Source organism: Bufo bufo, chromosome 5 (genome assembly GCF_905171765.1).
Source record: "Bufo bufo chromosome 5, aBufBuf1.1, whole genome shotgun sequence".
In the NCBI taxonomy this organism is placed as follows: Eukaryota; Metazoa; Chordata; class Amphibia; order Anura; family Bufonidae; genus Bufo; species Bufo bufo.
The window spans coordinates 512942734-512966718 of record NC_053393.1 but is presented as its reverse complement, the minus strand read 5'-3'; the positions used below and the strand labels follow the sequence as shown (position 1 = coordinate 512966718).

At 49.2% G+C, this 23985-nt stretch overlaps 1 protein-coding gene across 3 annotated transcripts in view; it reads left to right on the top strand.

The window, feature by feature from the left end:
* The window catches only part of MLLT10 (MLLT10 histone lysine methyltransferase DOT1L cofactor), a 188600-nt gene that overhangs the window by 4095 nt on the left and 160520 nt on the right, over positions 1–23985 (top strand). For 2 of the 3 annotated variants that reach the window (XM_040434434.1, XM_040434433.1), the window contains exon 2: positions 15735–15897. In XM_040434434.1, coding sequence (XP_040290368.1) covers positions 15735–15897 — 163 coding nt within the window. Of the gene's footprint in view, positions 1–15485; positions 15647–15734; positions 15898–23985 lie in introns of those variants that run through there. The other variant, XM_040434435.1, reaches the window with a different exon arrangement.

The following is a 23985-nucleotide window of genomic DNA, read 5'->3' as shown; positions in this document are numbered from 1 at the left end:
TTACCCAGGCTGTCCACTCTCCTATTGATCCCTGCTCTCTCCCTACAGTGTGGATAATGCCTCCCTATCCTTTCCCTTACACTATGGCCTCCTGCACATGTTCCGCAAAAAGATAGGACATGTTCTATCTTTTTTCGGAACGGAAGTACGGGACGAAACCCCACGGAAGCACTCCGTAGTCCTTCCGTGGGTTTCCGTTCCGTGCTTCTGTTCCGCACCATTCCAGCATCTCCGGATTTGCAGACCCATTGAAGTGAACGCGGAATGCCCACAGAACGGCACCCGTGTATTGCGGATCCGCAAATGCGGTCTGCAATACGGCAACAGGCAGCACACGTTCGTGTGCAGGAGGCCTATGGCCTCATGCACACGATCGTTGTGTGCATCCGCGGCCGTTGTTCAGTGTTCCGTTTTTTTTCGCGGACCCATTGACTTTCAATGGGTCCGTGGAAAAATCGGAAAATGCACAGTTTTGCAGCCGCATCCGTGATCCGTGTTTCCTGTCCGTCAAAAAAATATGACCTGTCCTATTTTTTTGACGGACAACGGTTCACGGACCCATTCAAGTCAATGGGTCCGTGAAAAAACACAGATGCACACAAGATTGGCATCCGCGTCCGTGGTCCGTGGCCGTAGGCTACTTTCACACAGACGGATCCTCAGATCCGTCTGCATAAAAGCTTTTTCAGAGCTGAGTTTTCACTTCGTGAAAACTCATATCCGACAGTATATTCTAACACAGAGGCGTTCCCATGGTGATGGGGACGCTTCAAGTTAGAATATACTACGAACTGTGTACATGACTGCCCCCTGCTGCCTGGCAGCACCCGATCTCTTACAGGGGGCTGTGATCCGCACAATTAACCCCTCAGGTGCTGCCCCCCTCCCTCCCCTGTAGTTAACACATTGGTGGCCAGTGCGGCCGCCCCCCCTCCCTTACCTGCGAGCTGCCATGTCTGTGACTGGCCGGGCGCTCCTCCTACAGGTAAGTGACAGGTCTGTGCAATGCGCCGCACAGACCTTTCACTTACCAGTAGGAGGAGCGTCCGGCCGGTCACAGACATCGCAGCTAAGTATAATGCTTCTAAAAATTGCTAAGTAACCATGGCAACCAGGACTGCAGTAGCGTCCTGGTTGCCATGGTTACCGATCGGAGCCCCAGCGATTAAACTGGGACTCCGATCGGTACTCTCCGCTGCCACCAATGATAGGGGGGGAGATTTTAATTAGGAGGGGGAGGGAGGGGGGGGCCCACTGGCCACCAATGAATCTACAGTACTACAGGGGAGGGAGGGGGGGCCGGCCGCACTGGCCACCAATGTGTTAACTACAGGGGAGGGAGGGGGGGCCGGCCGCACTGGCCACCAATGAGTTAAAAACAGGGGGGGGGGGGCGCGGCCGCACTGGCCACCAATGAGTTAAAAACAGGGGGGGGAGGCAGCAGGGGGCAGTCATGTACACAGTTATTTTAGTATATTCTAACCTGAAGCGTCCCTATCACCATGGGAACGCCTCTGTGTTAGAATATACTGTCGGATCTGAGTTTCACGATCTAACTCAAATCCGATGGTATATTCTAACATAGAGGCGTTCCCATGGTGATGGGGACGCTTCAAGTTAAAATATACCATCGGATTGGAGAAAACTCTGATCCGATGGTATAAAAGGGACTCCTGACTTTACATTGAAAGTCAATGGGGGACGGATCCGTTTGCAATTGCACCATATTGTGTCAACGTCAAACGGATCCGTCCCCATTGACTTGCATTGTAATTCAGGACGGATCCGTTTGGCTCCGCACGGCCAGGCGGACACCAAAACGACTTTTTTTTTCATGTCCGTGGATCCTCCAAAAATCAAGGAAGACCCACGGACGAAAAAACGGTCACGGATCACGGACCTAGTTTTTGCAGACCTTAAAAAAAAACGGTCGTGTGCATGAGTCCTATGAATGATCTTTCCCTGAACTACTCAGTAGTTTTTTTTTTTTCAAATAAAGTATTTTCTACCACTGTCCCCAGTGCCTGAAAACTTCACTGTAAAATGGCGGAGACCGGCTGAGACTTTTTATAGGGCTGTGACATCACAGGGGCTGGCTACCTACCTGTTTTATGCAGTTCTGTTAAAATGCCAAAAAAACTGCAATTTAGGCCTCATGCACACCACCATAGTTTTGGTCTGCATCTGCAGGATGCGACTGTGTTTTGCGGATCCGACTGCAAAAAACGGATACAGTTGTGTGCATGAGGCCTTAAAGGATATATATATATATATATATATATATATAAATATATTTTTTGTTAATTAACTATATTATTACAAATGAAAGGAAAAAAAACATGAAATTAGCCAAGCTGGTGCGAGGCACGTAATCCAAATGACTTTTTGCAGAATCTAAATGCAAACTATTCCCCATCGTCTCCCTGTCCTCGCCTCACAAGGCCATGATTAATTATACCCTACACAGAAACAGGTGAGTAATCAGCAGCGCCGGCGCCCTCACGCGTACACCTGTGCTGTGCCCGCGCCTCTGATTAATCAGACGTACCCCATAATGAAAAGATTTATTCCCAGTTTTTGTCCCTGCCATATGATAGCTCTGTTACTGAAAAAACCGTAAAAGAGGCACAATAGGCCGTCCCCCAGAGGGGTAACCTGAAGCTCCTGGGCCCAAAGCAAAATCTCAAACAGGGCCCCCGCCTACCATGTGCCATACTGGTGTCTTCTTACGTGGCAGAGGGGATTTGGGGCCCCCTCAAGCACCAGGGGCTAGGTATGATGGCTACCTTTGCACCATCCCCCTCTCCTGAGGGATACGCCAAAGCAGATTCTATACCTGCACGCATGTGGGACATTTTTTGTGCTGCGTTGTTATCTCTGGTGCGTCTGCCATTATAAACCAGGGGGTTTGGGGTTGTCAAAAAATGGTGGAAACCTTTCAAATGTCAATCCTGTGGGCCTAACTAGTAAGAGCTCCTTCCCATCTGCATTGGAGGCTCCGCTAAAAACCATGTTTTCCCGAACGGAAACCAAACGGATCCCATTATAGTCAATGGGATCTGTTAGATTCCGTTAGTGTCAGTTATTTGCCGAATTCGGCACTTCTGTTATTTATAAATAAATAATAGAGGTGATGTGAATGAGCCCTTAGAGCCTTGAACCGAACCCTCTTATAGCGCCACAGACCACGCATGTTCTATATTCACATCACATTTTGGCCATTCAGTTTCCACGCGTGATGCTCCATGATGACTACTGCCTCGCTCTCAGCAATTAAGCCTCATGCACACGTCCGTGGACCACGGACCGTGAGATACCGGCCGTGCGCCCGCTGCTGTACAGTAATACACCCGTTTTATCTATACGAATGTATCACTGTACAGCAGCGGCGGCACGAAGTGCACGGCGTCATAGCAACCAATGACGCCGTGCGCTCCTGCACTCAACAGGAATCCAGGCCGGTATCTCACGGTCCGTGGTCCACAGACGTGTGCATGAGGCTTTAGTTGTTGGGGAGGTTGGGAGGAGAGAAAGGAATGGGGGGCGCTCCGGGACCCTGCACTAGCGAGTGTAAGGAGTCTTAGGGGTGGATAGGTGGTAAATACTGACCAGGTTGAATTGACACATGGTGTTTTGCAGCATTTTTGTGGTCTTTCTGCTATATTTTTTGGGGACATTCACACGACCGTATCTGTTTTGTGGTCCACAAATTGCATAATCGCGAAACACAGGTACTGGCTGAGTACGTTCCGTATTTTGTGGATCAACACATCCCGCCCTTTGTTAGAAAAGCCTAATGCAAAACGGACAAGAATAGGACATGCTCTATCTTTTTTGAGGTGCCACGGAATGGATAGCACACGGTGTACTGTCTGCATTTTTTGCGGCCCATTGAAATGAATGGGTCCACGTCTGACACGCAACAAATGCGAATCTTAGTTGCGGACCGAAAATACAGTCGTGTGAATGGACCCTTACACTTAGGCCTTTTGCACACGACCGTATGTGTTTTGCGGTCCGCAAAAAAAAAAAAAAACGGATGACGTCCGCATGGCATCCGTTTTTTTTTGAGGATCCATTATTTTTGTGGATCCATTGTAATAATGCCTATCCTTGTCCGCAAACTAGAAAAAAATAGGACAAGCACAATTTTTTTGCGGGGCTACGGAACCGACATACGGATGCGGATAGCACACGGCGTGCAGTCCGCATTTTTTGAGGACCCATTGAAATGAATGGGTCCGCATACTATCCACATGCGGACCCATTGTGTTTTTATTATAAGCGTCTCCATCCGAGTTAAAAAATATCAGAAAAAAAACATCATGTTACAAAATAAACAACAGCAAAAACTCTTGAGACCACACTTATTATTTATTATAAATGCACCATAATTTGGTGCATTTCGGTTCAGAGTCTAGACAATCCGTTGAACCCAGAGGGACAGGGGGACGGGGGGCTTGTCCTACAGTTTGACACTTTGCACCAAACTATTGGCACAAAATAAGCCGATAAATAATTGTCATGAAATGATACAAAAGCCTTTAGCTATGCACCAAATGTATCCTCTACATGGCATGTGCACACCGCGTGTAGGAGTGCACTCCGTCTACAGCAAGGGTGCCCAACCTGCGGCCCTCCAGCTGTTGCAAAACTACCACTCCCAGCATGCCCAGACAGCTTACTGATATAAGGGCATGTTGGGAGTTGTAGTTTTGCAACAGCTGGAGGGCCGCAGGTTGGGCATCCCTGGTCTAAAGGATTAGTAAATGTGCCGCGTGAGGTTTATGGGGTTTTCTGGGAGTAAAATATCGATGATCCGTCCTCTAGAAAGGTCATCACCATCTGATCAGTGGGGTCTGACACCAGGACCCCTGCCGAGCAGCTGTTTGAAGAGGCTTCCGTGAGTGATGATTAAAAAAATTTATAAAAATTCACATGGCAGTGATAGCAGCCCACTTTCCAAATTACGAGCTGTCACACAGTTGCTCCGGCGGCCGGGCATCACAGTCACTTGGCACTGGGCTCAGTCGTAGTGGCGGCCGCCCTCCAGGGAGGCCAAACGAGGTTAAGCAGCTATTAAAATAAAAGGTTTAGGAGCTGAGAGCAGCGCTGGAGCGCACCGTCAGCGCCTCTGACAACTGCAAAACTGTCAGCTCAGGCCTGGGCACCGTCCATACTGGAAAATACCACTCAGGGCTTTGTATGTGAAGAGGAGCGCGGACTAGGCTGTATTCATACAGGACGCACAGGCCCCCGCTCCCATGATCAGTGGACCTCTGCCAGACACGTGTCTGTGAGACAACCCCTTTAAAATTCCGCTTTCCAATACCCATTAGCGGTAATATTTTAGCTGACCCCGACTCAGGACGCTGGCTCTTCCACTATTTATAATCCAATCCCCCATTCTCTTTTTCCACGCAGATAGCAACATTCCGGGACAGACTGGCCATAGACCCTACAGGGAAATTTCCCAGGGGGCCATCAGAGCCCTCCTCATGGCAGCCAGCCGGGTACATAACGATCTGAAGTTCTCTGCACAAGACAGTATGCATTTTGCTATCCGCAAAACACGGATACTGGCCGTGTGCATTTAATATTTTGTGGAACGGAGTGGCCGGCCCTTAATAGAACAGTCCTATCCTTGTCCATAATGCGGACAATAATAGGACATGTTCTATTTTTTTTTGCTGAACAGCCATACGGCCACAGATTGAACACGGAATCATTTCCGTTTTTTTGGCCCCTTTGATGTGAATGGTTCTGCCTATGGACTAAAAAGAAAAAAACAGAACGGATATGGAAAAAAAATACATTTGTGTGCATGAGCCCGAATACTGTGTCGAGGGCGGCAGCATTTTGTACTGCACTGTGGTATCTGGTGCTGCACTACGGTATTGCTGCCCCTCCTACTTCCGTTGTCCCCGTCTACTTGTGTTGCCGCCTTCAGTCAATTTGGACTCACTTACAATTGTTTTTTTTCCCCTGGCAACTTAAGGATCCATTCACACGTCCGCAAAACATGGACACAGGCCATGTGCTTTACCCATTTTTCGGACCACACATGGCCAGCACTATAATAGAAGTTCCTTTTACTTGTCGGAGGCTGCGGACAAGAATAGGACATGTTCTATATTTTTGCAGGGCCATGGAACGGAAGTGCGGATGTGGACAGCACACTGTGTGCTGTCCGCATCTTTTGCGGCCCTATTGAAAATAAATGGGTCCGCACCCGTTCCGCAAAATTAAGGAACGGATGTGGACCCATTTGGCGGACGTGTGAATGGACCCTTAGGGCTCATGCACACGATCGTATGTATTTTGCTGTTTGCAAAAAACGGATCTGCAAAAAATACGGATGATGTCCATGTGCATTCCGTATTTTGCGGAACGGAACAGCTGGCCCTTCATAGAACAGTACTATCCTTGTCCGTAATGCGGACAATAATAGGACATGTTCTATTTTTTGGGCGGAACGGAAATATGGAAACAAAATGCACACGGAGTAACTTCCGTTCTTTTTGCGGACCCATTGAAGTGAATGGTTCCGCATACAGTCTTCAAAAAAACGGAACGGACACGGAACGAAAATACGTTTGTGTGCATGAGCCCTTACAATGAGAATAACGGAAGTGCGGGGTCATCTGAAAGTAAAAGCTGCAGACGGACCCCACGGACTATAAGGAGCGTTTCTGTTTGGTCAGAAATGCTGAAGCCAAATTACAGAAAAGTCTAGATTGACAGCGGTTTTGTTTGTTGTACGCTATGGCAGTTTTTTCCTGGTGGTTTCCCTCATGCTTTTCTATAAAACCAAAGTAAAAAAAAGGCTTCAAACTCCTGACACTCCTGTTACATGTGAACCTGTCACCCTTTTTTTTTTGCAATGTATAGGAGCAGTGATACCGACCATTTTTGTAATATACTTTAATTACTGAACTCGTACATTTCTATTACAAAAATAGCTCTAAAGTGGCCCATTTTGTGCCTTAGCAACGCTCCTGGTCTTCTGTTTACTTAAGCCTCACGCACATGAACGTATTTTCTTTCTGTGTCCGTTCCGTTTTTATTGCAGACCGTATGCGGAACCATTCATTTCAATGGGTCCACAGTTACTCTGTGTGCATTCCGTTTCCGTTCCGCAAAAAAATAGAGCATATCCTATTATTGTCCGCATTACGGACAAGGATAGTACAGTTCTATTAGGGTCCAGCTGTTATGTCTCGCAAAATATGGAATGCACACGGACGTCATCCAAATTTTTTGCGGACCGCAAAATACATACGGTTGTGTGCATGAGCCCTAACTGTGGAGACACGCGCCACGCCAACTGCTGCTGCCCTCACTGCTTCTCTCCACATATATATGTACACACAAATATATATTTATATATATTGTGGGGTTTCGCTCTGGTAGATAGCGTAAGTGGACACAGTACAGAGGCAACATACAAGTTCTTAACTCAAACTTCAGTGTTTATTCACACTTGCAGCAGTTGCACAAAACAACACGTCACTTTGCAGTCTTTGGTGTTAATACACACACAATGGAAAGTCCATATTACACAAGTCACCTTGCTGGCACTTCTGCCTCCAGCAGTCCACAGCAGGCTTTAGGGGGCCTGTTTCCCTGCACACAGGTCTCAGCCCTCCAGTCCGGCACAAAACCTCAGATCCTGCTGAGCCCAGCTGCCTCCTTAAGGCCTCTTTCACACGGGCGTCGTGTGTGAGGGTCGGATAGGATGCGGGTGCATGCCCGATTTTTTATGCGTTTTGCACGCGCGTGAGAAAAATAGGCATGTTTGGTACCCAGACCCGAACCCGGACTTCTTCACAGAAGTGGGTTAAGTGTTGTGTAGATTTTATTATTTTGCCTTATAACATGGTTATAAGGGAAAATAATAGCATTCTTAATACAGAATGCTTAGTAAATAGGGATGGAGGGGTTAAAAAAATAATAATAATTATTTAACTCACCTCATCCACTTATTCGCGCAGCCCGGCTTCTCTTCTTTCTTCATCTTTGATGCCCAGGAGGAAAAGGACCTGTGGTGACGTCACTGCGCTCATCACATGGTCCATCACCATGGTGATGGATCATGTGACGGACCATGTGATGAGCGCAGTGACTTCACCACAGGTCCTTTTCCTCCTGGGCATCAAAGAAGAAGACAGAAGAGAAGCCGGGCTGCGCGAATAAGTGGATGAGGTGAGTTAAATTTTTTTTATTTAACCCCTCCAATCCTATTGTACTATGCATTCTGTATTAAGAATGCTATTATTTTCCCTTATAACCATGTTATAAGGGAAAATAATAACGATCAGGTCCCCATCCGATCGTCTCCTAGCAACCATGCGTGAAAATAGCACCGCATCCGCACTTGCTTGCGATTTTCACACAGACCCATTCACTTCTATGGGGCCTGCGTTGCGGCTTCGCATGGGTATATTTCATTTAATGTTTGTGTGTGTCGTTAAAAGAGATCGACAGTATCCACTATAACAGTGACCTCTACAGCACCCCGACCCTTTAACAGTGAACTCCACAGTCCCCCACCTCTTAAAGAGGACCTTTCATCTGGCAAAACATTGTCAACTAAGTGTCATGATCTGTACAGCGGCGCCCAGGGATCTCACTGCACTTACTATTATCCCTGGGCGCCGCTCCGTTCTCCCGCTATGCCCTCCGGTATGTTTGGTCACTTGGTTATAGTAGGAGGAGCCTGCCCTTGTTCTCCTGGGCGTCTTCTTCTCCCAGGCTGTGAGCTGCGATTGGCCAGCACTACAGCCTGGCAGAAGGAGATGCCCAGGAGAACAAGGGCAGGCTCCTCCTACTATAACCAAGTCCCATAAGTCTCTGCCTACTATAACCAAGTGACCGAACATACCGGAGACCATAACGGAAGAACGGAGCGGCGCCCAGGGATAATAGTAAGTGCAGTGAGATCCCTGGGCGCCGCTGTACAGATCATGACACTTAGTTGACAATGTTTTGCCAGATGAAAGGTCCTCTTTAACACTGACCCCCGTGCCCTGCCACTTTAAAATGGGACCTTCACAGCAGCCCGCCCCTTTAACAGTGAGTTTCACAGCACTCCACTCCCTTGACAGTGACCCCCTCAGAGGCCCGCCCCCTTAACAGTGACCTCCACAGTACCCCGCCCTCTTAACAGTGACCTCCACAGTACCCTGCTGCCTGAACTGTGACCTCACAGTACCCTGCTGCCTGAACAGTGACCTCACAGTACCCTGCTGCCTGAACAGTGACCTCACAGTACCCTGCTGCCTGAACAGTGACCTCACAGTACCCTGCTGCCTGAACTGTGACCTCACAGTACCCTGCAGCCTGAACAGTAACCTCACAGTACCCTGCTGCCTGAACAGTGACCTCACAGTACCCTGCTGCCTGAACAGTGACATCACAGTACCCTGCTGCCTGAACTGTGACCTCACAGTACCCTGCAGCCTGAACAGTGACCTCACAGTACCCTGCTGCCTGAACAGTGACCTCACAGTACCCTGCTGCCTGAACTGTGACCTCACAGTACCCTGCAGCCTGAACAGTAACCTCACAGTACCCTGCTGCCTGAACAGTGACCTCACAGTACCCTGCAGCCTGAACAGTGACATCACAGTACCCTGCTGCCTGAACTGTGACCTCACAGTACCCTGCAGCCTGAACAGTGACCTCACAGTACCCTGCTGCCTGAACAGTGACCTCACAGTACCCTGCTGCCTGAACAGTGACCTCACAGTACCCTGCTGCCTGAACTGTGACCTCACAGTACCCTGCAGCCTGAACAGTGACCTCACAGTACCCTGCAGCCTGAACAGTAACCTCACAGTACCCTGCTGCCTGAACAGTGACCTCACAGTACCCTGCAGCCTGAACAGTGACATCACAGTACCCTGCTGCCTGAACTGTGACCTCACAGTACCCTGCAGCCTGAACAGTGACCTCACAGTACCCTGCTGCCTGAACAGTGACCTCACAGTACCCTGCTGCCTGAACAGTGACCTCACAGTACCCTGCTGCCTGAACAGTGACCTCCACAGCAGTTGCCCGTTTAATAGTGGCCCCTGCCCCCTTAACAGTGACTTCCACAGTGTCCGCCGCTTTATCAGTGACCTCCACAGCGGCCTGCCCCCTTAACAGTAACATCCACAGTGAACTCGCGTTGCAGTCGCAGCATGTCAAATGTCGCAGTGCAACACCATAAACTATCATAATAAAAATTGTCGTGCGACATCAATGTCGCGTGACACATGTAGCAGTGTAGTTGTGCCCTATGTTGTCGCACGACACATGTCTTCGTGTAGCCCTAGCCTAAAGCTGACCTACAGCAGTGAAGAAAAATGGCTGGGTTGTAATGGAAACCTGGAGTAAATCTGTGTGTATGTGGAGACTAAGGGCCTGCGAGCTTCTATTGGCTGATAAGGGACATGTGACGTGTGTATAACAGTTGGGATATGAAGAGAAAGACTTGCAGGCTTGTATTGGATAATGCAGGTAATTTTTTGGGAATATCTCAGGAATGGTACGTCCTAGAGAGCTGAGACCGCCGCAAGATTTCTTTCAAGGTAGCAAGTTTCATTGAAATTGATGGTTGCGTTTTTGAGTGATCGCGGAACATAAATACATATATATGTCCTTCTTTATATATATATATATATATATATATATATATATATGTGTGTGTGTGTACATATATATGTGGAGAGAAGCAGTGAGGGCAGCAGCAGTCAGCCTGGAGCGTGTCTCCACAGTTAAAGAGGTTTTTCGAGATTTTAATACTGATGACCTGTCCTCAGGATAGCTCATCAGTATCTGATCGGTGAGGGTCCGACACTTGGGACCCCCGCTGATTATTTATTTAATGCACTTATATAACGCAGATATATTCTGCAGCGCTTTACAGACATTAGCATCACACTGTCCCCAGTGGGGCTCACAATCTACGTTCCCTATCAGTATGTCTTTGGAGTGAAACCGGAGAAAACCCACAAAAACACAGGGAGAACATACAGACTCCATGCAGATGTTGTCCTTGTTCGGATTCGACCACTGATCAGCTGTTTGAGAAGGTACCCTCTCGCGGCTTTCCCTAGGCCCATGCTGGGCTTGGTGAGCACAGAGAAGGCAGCACCTCTCACAGGAAAGCTGGTGCCTTCTCAATCAGCTGATTGGCAGGGGTCCCAGGGTGTCGGACCCCCACCGATCAGATGTAGCTGACCTGTCCTGAGGATAGGTCATCAGTTTATAAAATGTTGGAAAACCCTTTCATGTAAACAGAAGAAAAGGCACAAAATGGGCGACTTTAGAGCTATTTTTTCTAATAGAAATGTACAATTTCAGTAATTAAAGGGGTTCTCTGGGAATTAAGAAAATGAAAATATTGAAATATTAGTTTACTTTATTATAAATATATTCTCAAATACCTTTCCGCTCGTTTTGTCTGGGGAGCAATCATCAGGAGAAACAAAATGGCCGCTGTCCCATTAGTTCACACAAAACCTGTCCGGATCACACATGAGGATAAGTTACTTTACAACCAGGGGCAATATTCGAATTCGCAATATTTCGGTGAATATTCGGCATATATTCGTGATCTGCAGTCATTATTTTCTTGATTGCGAAAATCGGCAATTAATTCAAAATAAAAAATTTGCGATACGAAAATTTGCGATCAACACTACTCCTAAAGTCAAAGACATTGCAGCCTTCTCAATGGCCCACAAGCAAGAAGCAGTGAGGGATCATGGGTTCAGATGGAAAAAAAAAGTAGAATATTCGCGAATACGAATATATAGCACTAGATTCTAGATATTCGCGAATTCTCAAAGTACTAATATTCGCAATAAAAATTCACGATTAGAATATTCGTGATCAACACTATTTACAAAACACTGAGGTAAAGAGCTGCTTCATCCTCCTCTCTGCTTGTCAGGGATTATAATCCAGAATACAGTTGATAAGATCTTTAGCTGAATCTCTGGGGAATTTAGTTCATGAGGAGACATGAAGTACAGAGAAGACAGGCCGTGGTAATGGAGACTGCATACAAGTGCTGCTGCTCATCAGCCACATCCTCACCTCCTCTCATCATCTTCTCCATTCCCACAGAGATTCACCTGTATTCAGGATCATGATTCCTGACAAGCAGAGCAGAGAGGAGGATGAGGCAGCTCTATGGCCCATTGTGGGGAAGTAACTCGTCCTCCTGTGTGGTTAGGGCAGGTTTTGTGTGTACTGATAGGACGGCGGCCATTTTATTTCTCCTAATGATTGCTCCCTAGACAAAACAAGCCATTCTAAGTAATGAAAGGTATTTGTGAATATATTTATTCTAAAATAATATTTAAGTATTTTAATTTTTTCAATTCCTGAAGAACCCCTTTAAAGTTAGTGTTGAGTGAAGCAAGCGTCGGATGCTTTAAACTTGGAATAATACTGAACAGAGATCCATCTCCATACAGTATTAGAATGTATGGGCTCCGATGAGCCAAAGTAAGTTATTCGCAAAGTCGCGCGTGACTTCGTTGAATAACTTCGGTAATTGCTTTTTAAAGTGGAAAACCACTTCAAAACTTGAAAACGAACTCGGATTCGGTTCCGAGGTACCAGTCAGAACTGAAGCAGAGTTCGGTTTCAAGTTTTAAACTGGTTTTCCAATTTAAAAATCAACTACAGCCAAACAAATGGGAGGCCTCTCAGTCCCCAATTTCATTAAGTACTATAAAGCAGCACGACTAGAACAGCTCCTCCTGGTCCATGGTCGTCGACACCCTCCGATGTGGGTAGCCCTCGAGACGTCCATGATCTCCCCCTCTCCTGGCCTGCATTATTTTGGGACACAAACCCTCTGACCTTAGGTCTAGGGCCCTGTCATCTGTAAGATTCAAGGTTGGTCTCCAGTCAAGACCTGCTCCCTTCACCCCACTATTGGCCAACCCGGTTTTCCCACCAGGGGTGGACCTTTGGGGGCTTTCTCCTGGTGGTCCACCAATCGCCTGACAGGTCTGCATGACTTCCTTATTGCTGGAAAATTACCCTTAGCAGCCCGAGATCTAAACACTCTATCCCCCCATCTGAGTATTGTAGATTGGTCCAAGCATTGTCCTTTTGGCAGTCCATCATGGGGACCTCCTCGTCCATTACATATACTCCTTTTGAACGTTTCCTCTTATATTCTTTCGGAGAGGGTGGGGACTGGTTTCTCGCCTCTATTCATGGTTAAACACCCCATCTAATGGCAAGTTGCCTTTCATGTTGAAGTGGGAGTAGGACACGCACTGCTCGATACCCTTATCTAGGTGGCAGGCATGCTGTGAAACTATTTTCCAAGGGGAGCTGGCAGGTGTCCCTAGTCGAGACTTCTCTATACCCTTATTTTTACCTAGGCGGCCCCCCTGAGGCTAGAATCGGAGCATCCGGCAGTGTGTTCGGTGACGTCACCGGCTATGATGGGCGGGCTTTAGCGCTGCCCTAGCTGTTTCAATGGCTAAGGCAGCGCTAAAGCCCGCCCATCATAGCCGGTGACGTCACCGGGCTTCCTGTCAGCCCCATGGAGAGCCCGGTACGTCACCGGATCTCCAAAAAATGCCTTTGCCCTGACCCATTTATTTCAATGGACCTGTGTACATGAGCGTTGTTTTTCACGCACGACTTGTGCGTTGCGTGAAAATCGCAGCATGTTCTATATTCTGCGTTTTTCACCCCATAGAAGTGAATGGGGCTGCGTGAAAAACGCATTGCATCCGCAAGCAAGTGCAGATGCGATGCGTTTTTCACTGATGGTTGCTAGATGTTGTTTGTAAATCTTCCGGGTTTTTTTATCACGCGCGTGAAAAACGCATCAGTGCGCATTGCACTGAACGCAATCGCAGACAAACTGACTGAATTTGCTTGCGAAATGGTGCGAGTTTCACTGAACGCATCCGGACCTAATCCGTATCGTTCGTGTGCAAGAGGCCTAAGGCTATCTCTTTTTGTGTTTCCTGTTGTTTTCTCTTTTTGTGTTTCCATTTTTGTACTCCATTTTACTGACTATGCATCAACGAAGCTCTACCGTCAGCCGCCTCCCGCGCGGGGCCTCGTCTTTGGTTACGTTCCCCAGATTCTGTACAATCCTTCAATAAAACCATTTTTGAAACTAAAAATCAACTACAAAAGTTATTCAACTAAGTCACGCGCCACTTTGCGAATAACTAACTTTGGCTCATCGGAGCCCATACATTCTAATATTGTACGGAGACGGATCTCCGTACAGCATTATTTCGAAGTTTTGAAAGAAGCGGCTTCGGATTACGCATCCGAAGTTCGCTTCGCTCAACTCTAATTAAGGAATATAACAAAAATAGTCAGCATCACTGCCCCTCCACATTACAAAATAAAACTACAGCAATCGCCCGGGTGCGTAAGGAGAACCTGAGGGCGCGGCCATACAGACGGCACAGACAGTGCTGCGCGTCCGCACCGAACTCTGCACGTGTTAGTGGTTTTTCTGCACATTTTGCTCCAGGCATCGCAGAGGCGGTGAACAGCGGACGAGCCGCGGACTTATCTGCACCGTGGGTCAATTCACGCCGTGAATTGAATATATATTTTTTTGCAGCATTTGAATGAAATATTATATAATCTCACCCGTTTTCACGTTACCGTAAAACACTGCGGTTTTGCCTCACGTGAATCCACAGCATTTACACTCGGCATGGACGTACCCTAAGGGAGCATTCACACGACCCGTGGTTTTTTCCCCCGCGTCTGTTCCGCAATTTTTGCGGACAATGCACGGACCCATTCATTTCTATGGGTCGGCAAAAATTGCGGAATGCCTTTCATTGTCATCCGTTCCTTTTATTTTAAAACATGTCCTATACTTGGCCGCAAATTGCGGTCGGTGGCCCCATAGAAAGTCTATGGGTCCGTAAAAAAAACGGATAGCACACGGAAATGCATCCGTATGTCATCCGTTTTTTGTGGACCCCTGGACTGAAAACATTCTAGGAAACCCCATTTCAGTTTTTTGTGGACCGTGAAAAATGGATGACACACGGAAGCACCACGTCCGTATTATACGGACTTACGGAACGGAAAGATAACTGAAGACATACGGAACACACGGATCCGTGATTTGCGGATCGCAAAACCAACACGGTCGTGTGAATGCTCCCTAATGGTGAAACCTCCGCTCAGTCTGGGAGATTCCCCTACGGTTTAAATCTTAAAACAACAGATTTACAATTAATTCCGGATTATCAGATGTCAGATTAAAGAGACGTTGCTGTTGAGCAAAACCAGAGCAGTTTCCCATAGCAACCAAAAGCCTGGCTGGTTGCTATGGACTACTGTGCCGGGAATCCTGTCACCACACGGAGGAGACCCGGACAGGCGCACGTGCGCGCACAGGAGGGGTCGGGGAGAGGTGAGCGCTCCGCCATTGGCAGCTCAGCCCCGGGACTTCCCCGCTCCTCCGCTTCCGCACTCAGGTCTAGGCCGCAGTGACGCCGTTCAGCCTCTAGAGGCGCCGTTGCTGTAGTTGACATCGGTGTCGTCACGGCGCCTGCGCAGTGTCGTCTTTTCCCCGTCGTGATCCTTCCCCCTCTGCCAGTCCAGGCAGCCCCGGCGACATGAGGCGGCTTCAGAACAAGTAATGCGGGTGGCAGGCGTCGGCCGGCGCGGGGGGCCCCGGCAGCACAGAGGAGTAACCGCTGCTTGTTGTGTTCGGTGTCCTGCAGGTGGTGTCCAGAGATCTGGCCGTGACAGCCGAGGACGGAGAACTGCCGACTAGTATGAAGGAGATGATCGGAGGCTGCTGCGTGTGCTCCGACGAGAGGGGCTGGGCCGAGAACCCGCTGGTGTACTGCGACGGGCACGGCTGCAATGTGGCGGTGCATCAAGGTAACATGCGTGACATGTGAGGGAGGAGGGAGAGCCCGGGGGCGGGAGCTGCCAGCGGGGGAGGGGGCTGTCACCGGAGACAGTGCCACCAGTGCCAGCCTCACCCCAGTGCCACCAGTGCCAACCTCACACCAGTGACAGTGCCACCAGTGCCAACCTCACACCAGTGACAGTGCCACCAGTGCCAGCCTCACCCCAGTGCCACCAGTGCCAGCCTCACACCAGTGACAGTGCCACCAGTGCCAGCCTCACACCAGTGAAAGTGCCACCAGTGCCAGCCTCACCCCAGTGCCACCAGTGCCAGCCTCACACCAGTGACAGTGCCACCAGTGACAGTGCCACCAGTGCCAGCCTCACACCAGTGACAGTGCCACCAGTGCCAGCCTCACACCAGTGCCAGTGCCAACAGTGCCAGCCTCACACCAGTGACAGTGCCACCAGTGCCAGCCTCACACCAGTGCCACCAGTGCCAGCCTCACACCAGTGACAGTGCCACCAGTGCCAGCGTCACACCAGTACAGTGCCACCAGTGCCAACCTCACATCAGTGACAGTGCCACCAGTGCCAACCTCACACCAGTGACAGTGCCAGCCTCACACCAGTGACAGTGCCACCAGTGCCAGCCTCACAACCATGACGGTGCTGCCATTGCCAGCCTCACACCAGTAACATTGCTACCACTACCAGCCTCCGGCTCACACCAGCAACAGTGCAAGCCAAGACCAGTACAGTGACACCAGTGCCAGTCTCACACCAGTAACAGTGTCTGCTCAGACCCGGAACAGTGCCACCCCACACTAGTACAGTGTCAGCACCACCAGGAACAGTGCCAGCCTCACACCAGTACAGTGCCGCCAGAACCAGCTCACACCAATAACAGTGCCAGCTCATACCAGTGCCACCAGTGCCAGCCTCAACCCAGTAACCACACCAGTGCCAGCCTTATACCAGTCACAGTGCCACCAGTGCCAGCCTCTAACCAGTAGCAGCGCCACCAGTTCCAGCGTACCAGTAACAATGCTACCAGTGCCAGCCTCCACCAGTAACAGTACAGTGCCAGCCTCAAGACAGTAACCGCACCACCAGTGCCAACCTCACATCAGTGACAGTGCAACCTGTGCCAGTCTCACAGCCATGACTGTGCTGTCAGTGCCAACCTCACATCAGTAACTGTGCCAATATGCCAGCTTGACATCAGTAACAGTGTCAGCACCACCAGGAACTGTGCAACCATGTCTAGTCTCGCACCAGTGCCAGCCTCACACCACTACCAGTGCCAGCCTCGCACCAGTAACATTGCTACCACTGCCAGCGTCTGGCTCACACCAGCGACAGTGCGAGCCAAGACCAGTACAGTGACACCAGTCTCACACCAGTACGGTGTCAGCTCAGACCCTACACAGTGCCAGCCCACACTAGTACAGTGCCAGCCTCACATCAGTAACAGTGCCACCAGTACGTCAGTAACAGTGCCACCAGTGCCAGCCTCACATCAGTAACAGTGCCACCAGTGTCAGCCTCACATCAGTAACAGTGCCAGCTCACACTAGTAACGGTGCCACCAATGCCAGCACACACCAGTAGCAGTGCCAGCTCACACAAGTACAGTGTCAGCCTCTCACCAATAACAGTACTACCAGTGCCAGCCTCACACCAGTAACAGTACTACCAATGCCAGCCTTACATCAGTGACAGTGCCACCAGTGCCAACCTCTAACCAGTAGCAGCACCACCAGTGCCAGCGTACCGGTAACAATGCTACCAGTGCCAGCCTCCGCCAGTAACAGCACAGTGCCAGCCATGTACTACTGACAGTGATCACCCTACAAGCGCCAGCCACACACTAGTAACAACTCGCACAGATGCTGGTCACGCGCTACAATTAGCCTTACATCAGTACCAGTCACACCCCATCAATGCCAGTCATACACTAGTGAAAGGCAGTGGGCACACGCCCAGCTGTGCCAGACACACTGTGATACATGCCACACGCTCTGTTACCTATGACAGCAGCCGCTATGTATTCCAGGACACTGCACTTTACAGCCTGGTATTTATGTGGGCACAGCTTAAAGTGATTTAGGACTGGTTGGCAAATGTTAGTTGCAAGTTACTACATTCCAAGAGTAAGCGCTGGCATTGCATGTAAAGCCTGGCACTCATGGCTGCTTGTGCCCAGTGGTCCAGTCTGCACAGTTTAAAGGGGCTGAAGTATTCTTTGCTCACAGTCAGTGTGGCATGTTGTTGTGTGTGCCATCTGTGTCTGGGCAGTGGGTGTTGGGTGCAACAGTGTTAGGGATGTATTAGACGCACAGTGTGTGAGAAATTAGTTTTTTTATGGGCAGCAAGGACCATGGCATGAGGCTCACTGATGTGCCAGGCTGTGAGGGTGTCCGCATTATACTGGTCATAAGTATTGGTGCTTCTTAAAGAGGACCTGTCCCCTCCCCTGACACGTCTGTTTCAGAAACTCGGGCGTCCCTCATGTGATAACCATTCTGGAGCCTCTATTCTTATGACTCTATGAGGTGCCAGTCCTCTATTATTCCTGCTAGAAGTTATAGATGAATTGCTTGCGGTTTGCAGTGATGATCAGGTGGGTGTTACCAGTTGAGGGGGTGTCCCTGCACAGTCTGACACTGGAAGCACTAATTGGATAGTGTCATACTGTGCAAGGACACCCTCTCAACTGGTAACACCCAGCTGGACCTTTATTGCTAGTAATTCATAACTTCTAGGAGGAATAATAAAGATATTGTGCGGGGACCGGGCCGCAGAGGCAATATGTGAGTGTTGGTGGTCCGATGGGGGTAGTAGTTGATTGTACTCACAGTTCTGCAGCTCCCTTGGCCGGCGTGCAGTGATGGGAAGGACAGCGCTAAATCCTTCGGGCACTCTCTGTTGTGCAGGGATCGCCAGCCAGATGGTAATTGAGGTGCCCTTGGTGGAATGGGTGTTTAGGGCGCCTTGGAGGCCGGGTCCCTGGTGTTCGTGACGCCAGCACCGCAAGGTGCAATGAGGAATAGTGACGAGTAAGGAGAGAGTCAGCCCCGAGGTAGTTTGTGTCCACACAAGTAATGCCTTGCTTCACAAAAGGGACCCTGCACACGTCCGTATGAGTTTTCGCAAAACACGGACATTGGCAATGTGAGTTCCGCAATTTGCACACCGCACATCGCCGGCACTCTCATAGAAAATGCGGATGCGGACAGCACATTCCGGCTCCATTGAAAATGAATGGGTCCGCACCTGTTTCGCAAAATTGTGGAACGGATGCGGACCCATTTTGCGGGACGTGTGAATGGACCCTAAGGCTACTTTCACACTCGCGTTTGGTGCGGATCCGTTTGTATTATCTTTAACATAGCCAAAACGGATCCGTTATGAACTCCATTGAAAGTCACTGGGGGACGGATCCGTTTTCTATTGTGCCAGATTGTGTCAGTGAAAACGGATCCGTCCCCATTGATTTGCATTGTGTGCCAGGACGGATCCGTTTGGCTCCGCTTTGCAGGCAGCGTTTTGGTGTCGGCCTCCAGAGCGGAATGGAGACGGAACGGAGGCAAACTGTGAGAGCCCTGAACGGATCTCAGAAACGGAAAGCCAAAACGCCAGTGTGAAAGTAGCCTAAGGCCTCTTGCATACGACCGTATGTGTTTTTCAGTATTTTGCGGTCTGCAAAAAACCGATCCGCAAAAAATATGGATGACGTCCGTGTGCATTCCGTTTTTTGCGGAACAGAACAGCTGGCCCCTGATAGAACAGTACTATCCTTGTCTGTTATGCGGACATGTTCTATCTTTGAACGGAAATGCGGAAACGGAAGACATATGGAGTACCTTCCGTTTTTTTTTTGCGGATCCATTGAATGGTTCTTTATACGGTCGAATACGAAAGTAGCCGGAACGTAAACGGGGAAAAAAAAAGTTTGTGTGCAAGAGGCCTAACGATGAGCTGCGGCTCCAGACAACAGGCCCGGTGAGGCAGTTCTAGACGGGTTCCAGCTTGACTCCTTGGTTCTGGTCTCGCTCTGATAACCCAGCCTTTCAGTACTGGACGGTCTCCCTAGCGGCAGGCATTACTCATCTGCTTAATTCTTTGAACAGGCTGCTTCCGTAAATCCACTCCGTTTCTGGCAAGTGGCTCTATAACAAGGGATCCAATAAGTCCTGGGTCTGGCTTCTAGGTATATGTATCGCCCTACTGGGGTGTGCCCAGGGGCACAGAGCAGACGCTACATGCTCTCCTCTCCTGTGCCTGACCTATCCTATATAAGTTATGTGACCGCTCCACCTAGTGGTGACTGTGTGTAAATGCGGTTACCAGCCTGTTGTGAGGAGTTGGCAGCTATTACAGAGGACATAGACAAAGGTTTGACGTGTCCCCTTGTAGCACGTAGCTGGACACTGAAATTGCACATCATAGAGTCAGATGCTCCGGAGTTATTACATGGGGACACAAGTAGTTACTAAAACAGACCTGTCAGGAGAGGTGATGGGACCGTCCCTTTAAAAAGGACCAATCTTGCACATTTATGGCACATCCACAGGACCCACAACTATTGGGAGAAGAGGGATCCCGTGGCCCCAATTTACCGATTTCCAGACTCTGCTTTCCTCAGTAAAAATCCGTGTAGATGTCGGAGAAGTTTTCCTCCGCTCTCTTCACTGCAGACTGTGGAACGAAGGACTTATTCTTGTGACTCCGTCATTCCTTTATTATTCCTGCTAGAAGTTATGAATGAATTGCTTGCAATTTGCATTGAAGATCCAGACGAGTTTTTTTTCCCCGCCGAGGGGGTGTCCCTGCACAGTCGGACATTATCCAGTCTCTACCCCCCCCTTCCCCAACTGGTAACCCCCATCTGTACCTTCACAGCAAACTGCTTTCAGTACATTCACAACTTCTTACAGGAATAATAGTGGAATGGCACAACATAGAGTAATAAGAATAGATGCCCAGAATGACATGGGAAATGCAAGTAGTGACTAAATCTGACATGTCAGGAGAGGGGACAGGTCCTCTTTAAGGTGCCCATATCTGTCTGAGGGGTCGATTGCCCCCCTATTTCATGTGCATGGAGATGTCCTGACAATCCCTGGATGGCAGATGTCGGGGGTATGTTGGATTTCCTTTGTTCTTAAGGCAGATGTGGTGTCTGTCAATGGCTTATTCTAGTCACCCTATTGGGGCGTTGTGCATGCTCGGCTGAACTGAGCATGCATGTTTATGGGGGGACTGGGGGAATAACTGCCGGCGGCTGTGGTCAGGAAGACAAGGGAAGGATGGTCATATCTCAGTATTTGTAGATATCGGACCGCGCTGCTTTAAATCCACCGGAGGTATTCCTCTTTATGCACCATCGGATATAGAGACGCATCGGTGTCCGCAAAAGACGCTCTCTTGATCCTTGAGCGCCTCTGTAAATTAGCAAGGGAGTCGCACAAATGGTGAAGCACCGTCAGCCGGGGACAATTCTAAAAAGATTTATTCTACTCACAAGCCTGAGTAAATGAAAGCATCTCGTAGAAGATATAAGTCCTCTTGCTCCCCGGGTTTCGCTTGACTCTTCGTCAGGGAGCGAACATGGGGGGTTTATTGGGGGACTGGAGGGATAACTGTCGGAGGTCTGCCGGCGGCTGTGGTCAGGAAGACAAGGGAAGGTAGGTCATCTCAGGACTATATAGTACATAGTCGTGTGCACGGCAGGACATGGATTGCCTTGGTTACAGATGGCAGTGGCTGAGAAGTATCCGTGAGCGGCTCTGTCGTCAGCTTCGTCTGGAGGAACCCATCATTTTAGTATCCTGGACCTAATGATCATTGATGATGAGGGTTGTCGTCGTTCCTTCGGACCATCTGAGGGGCAGCCCTTGTGTAGACCCCTGCCGGTCAGGGACTATCTGCTGCTCGGTGGTGCCATGAGACTGCTCCGCATGACTAATGGGGGCAGAGCCGAGGACTGACGGACGTCTACTGAAGTGCTGCCCATCCAGCACCTCCAAAATCAGGTGAGACTGTGTTCATCATGTGTGTGGTCTCCGCTTAGCGTGTAGGCCGGGAAAAGCTTCTGATCTACACGCTAAGTGTGTCCATACAGTATCATCTCACTATGCAACATGGGGGCCTATGGGTGACGGGTGCCACTGTATGGCATCTGTCCCAGGCCTTGGTCAGGTGTATATGTCTGGAGCTTTTCTCGGAGTACACATTGAACGGGGGCCATTAAAGGGGGTCTCTCACTTCAGCAAATGGCATTTTTCATGTAGAGGAAGTTAATACCAGGCACTTCCTAATGTATTGTTATTATCCATATCGCCTCCTTTGCTGGCTTGATTCATTTTTCTTTCATTTATACACTGCTCGTTTCCATGGTTACGACCACTCTGCAGTCCATTAGTGGTGGTCGTGCTTGCGCACCATAGGAAAAAAGCACTAGCCTAAGTGCGCTCCCACAGTCCCGGCCGCCAGAGAAGCTGACATTTTTTCCACGACCACCACTAATGGATTGCAGAGTGGTCGTAACCATGGAAATGAGCAGCGTATAACATGAAAGAAAAATGAATCCAGCCAGCAAAGGAAGCAATATGGACAATCACAATACATTAGTAAGTGCCTGGTATTAACTTCCTCTACATGAAAAAGGCCATTTGCTGAAGTGAGAGACCCCCTTTAACATTTTTGTGACCAGGGCTTCAGGGGGCTGCACAGCGGGCACTTTCAGGAGAGGTCTTCATTATTTGGATGGTCTTCTGGTTGTACCAGCGCTACTACACTGTGGCTGAGAACAATCCCATTACGATCTTATCCGTTTTGCAGATTCGCAAAATACAGATGTGCTCTGTGTGCCGTCCGCGTTTTCTTTGCGGACCCATTGTTTTCAATGGGTCCATGGTCCGCATTTGCAGAACGGAGATACGCATGGGGAAAGCACACGGATCATCCACGAAAAGATAGAACGTGTCCGAAACTTGTCTGCAAGTTGTGGCCCACGGACCCATTGAAGTCAACAGGTAGAGGCAACCCGGACTGTATCTGTATTTTGCGGATCCGCAAAACGTATCCGGTTGTGTGCATGGGTCCTAATGAAGACATTGCAGATGCTCTCCTACCCGGTCTTATCTGCTGTCGGATTCCGTACCTCAGGCAGAGGTACCTTTATGGACCACCATCAGACCATGGACCTGTAATGGACCCCGGTTGACTTTGGGAATAGTTGCTTTGATCCTTAGGTTTTGTCTCGGTGCCATGTGCTGCTCCTTTGCTGCAGACGTTTGCAGGGGCCCTTGGGTGCTAGCCATGCATGTATAAGATTATACAGGACGTTTGTCTTCATGCGGATGGGTTGACGAGCCTGGAAGTGCAGTCGTCCCCGCGTCTCACTTTACCACCTTTTTGAGATATTTTAGCAGTAACTTCTTTTTCCAGTCTCCATTACTTGGCAGGGCTTTGTTCTTCTGGTTACTTGGTTCACATTTCACCTTTGGCTCTTCCCCCTCTCCTTGTAGACATCCATATGCTGCAGAAGCTCTGGGTGTCTGCACTGACCGCTATGTAGACACCTTGGGGTTCATTTACGGCAGTTTTTGCAGCTTTTAAAACACACAATAATTTGTCGTGTGCGCATTATTACGCCTTCCTTGCCACTTGGGAGTTTGCCCCCGTTGCTCCTAGAGGCTCATTTATATATATATTAAAACATCATTTTCTCAGCAATGTGGTCACATATGGACATGGGACCAACACAGATGTCTTCAGCTGCCAAGCGCACATGGAACAGGTCAGCCGGTGTCATAGCTACAAAACTGCTGACAGATGCCTTTAATCCTTTCCCTACCAGCGCCGTACATGTACGCCTGCTCGCATGTGCCATAGCCACCAGGTACCTGCTGCTTCATACATGTCTGCCACCGGCAGTGATGCCGGTCGCAGACTTTTATCCCTTCAGAAGCCATGGTCAAACACGGCCACGACATCTGGATGCGCTAAAAGCCTGAAGCGCGCTCAGTGAGGATCAGGGGAGCTGGATGCATTGTGCGGCAGCTTAAAGGGGTATTCCAATCTTAGACAATGGGGGCATATTGCTAG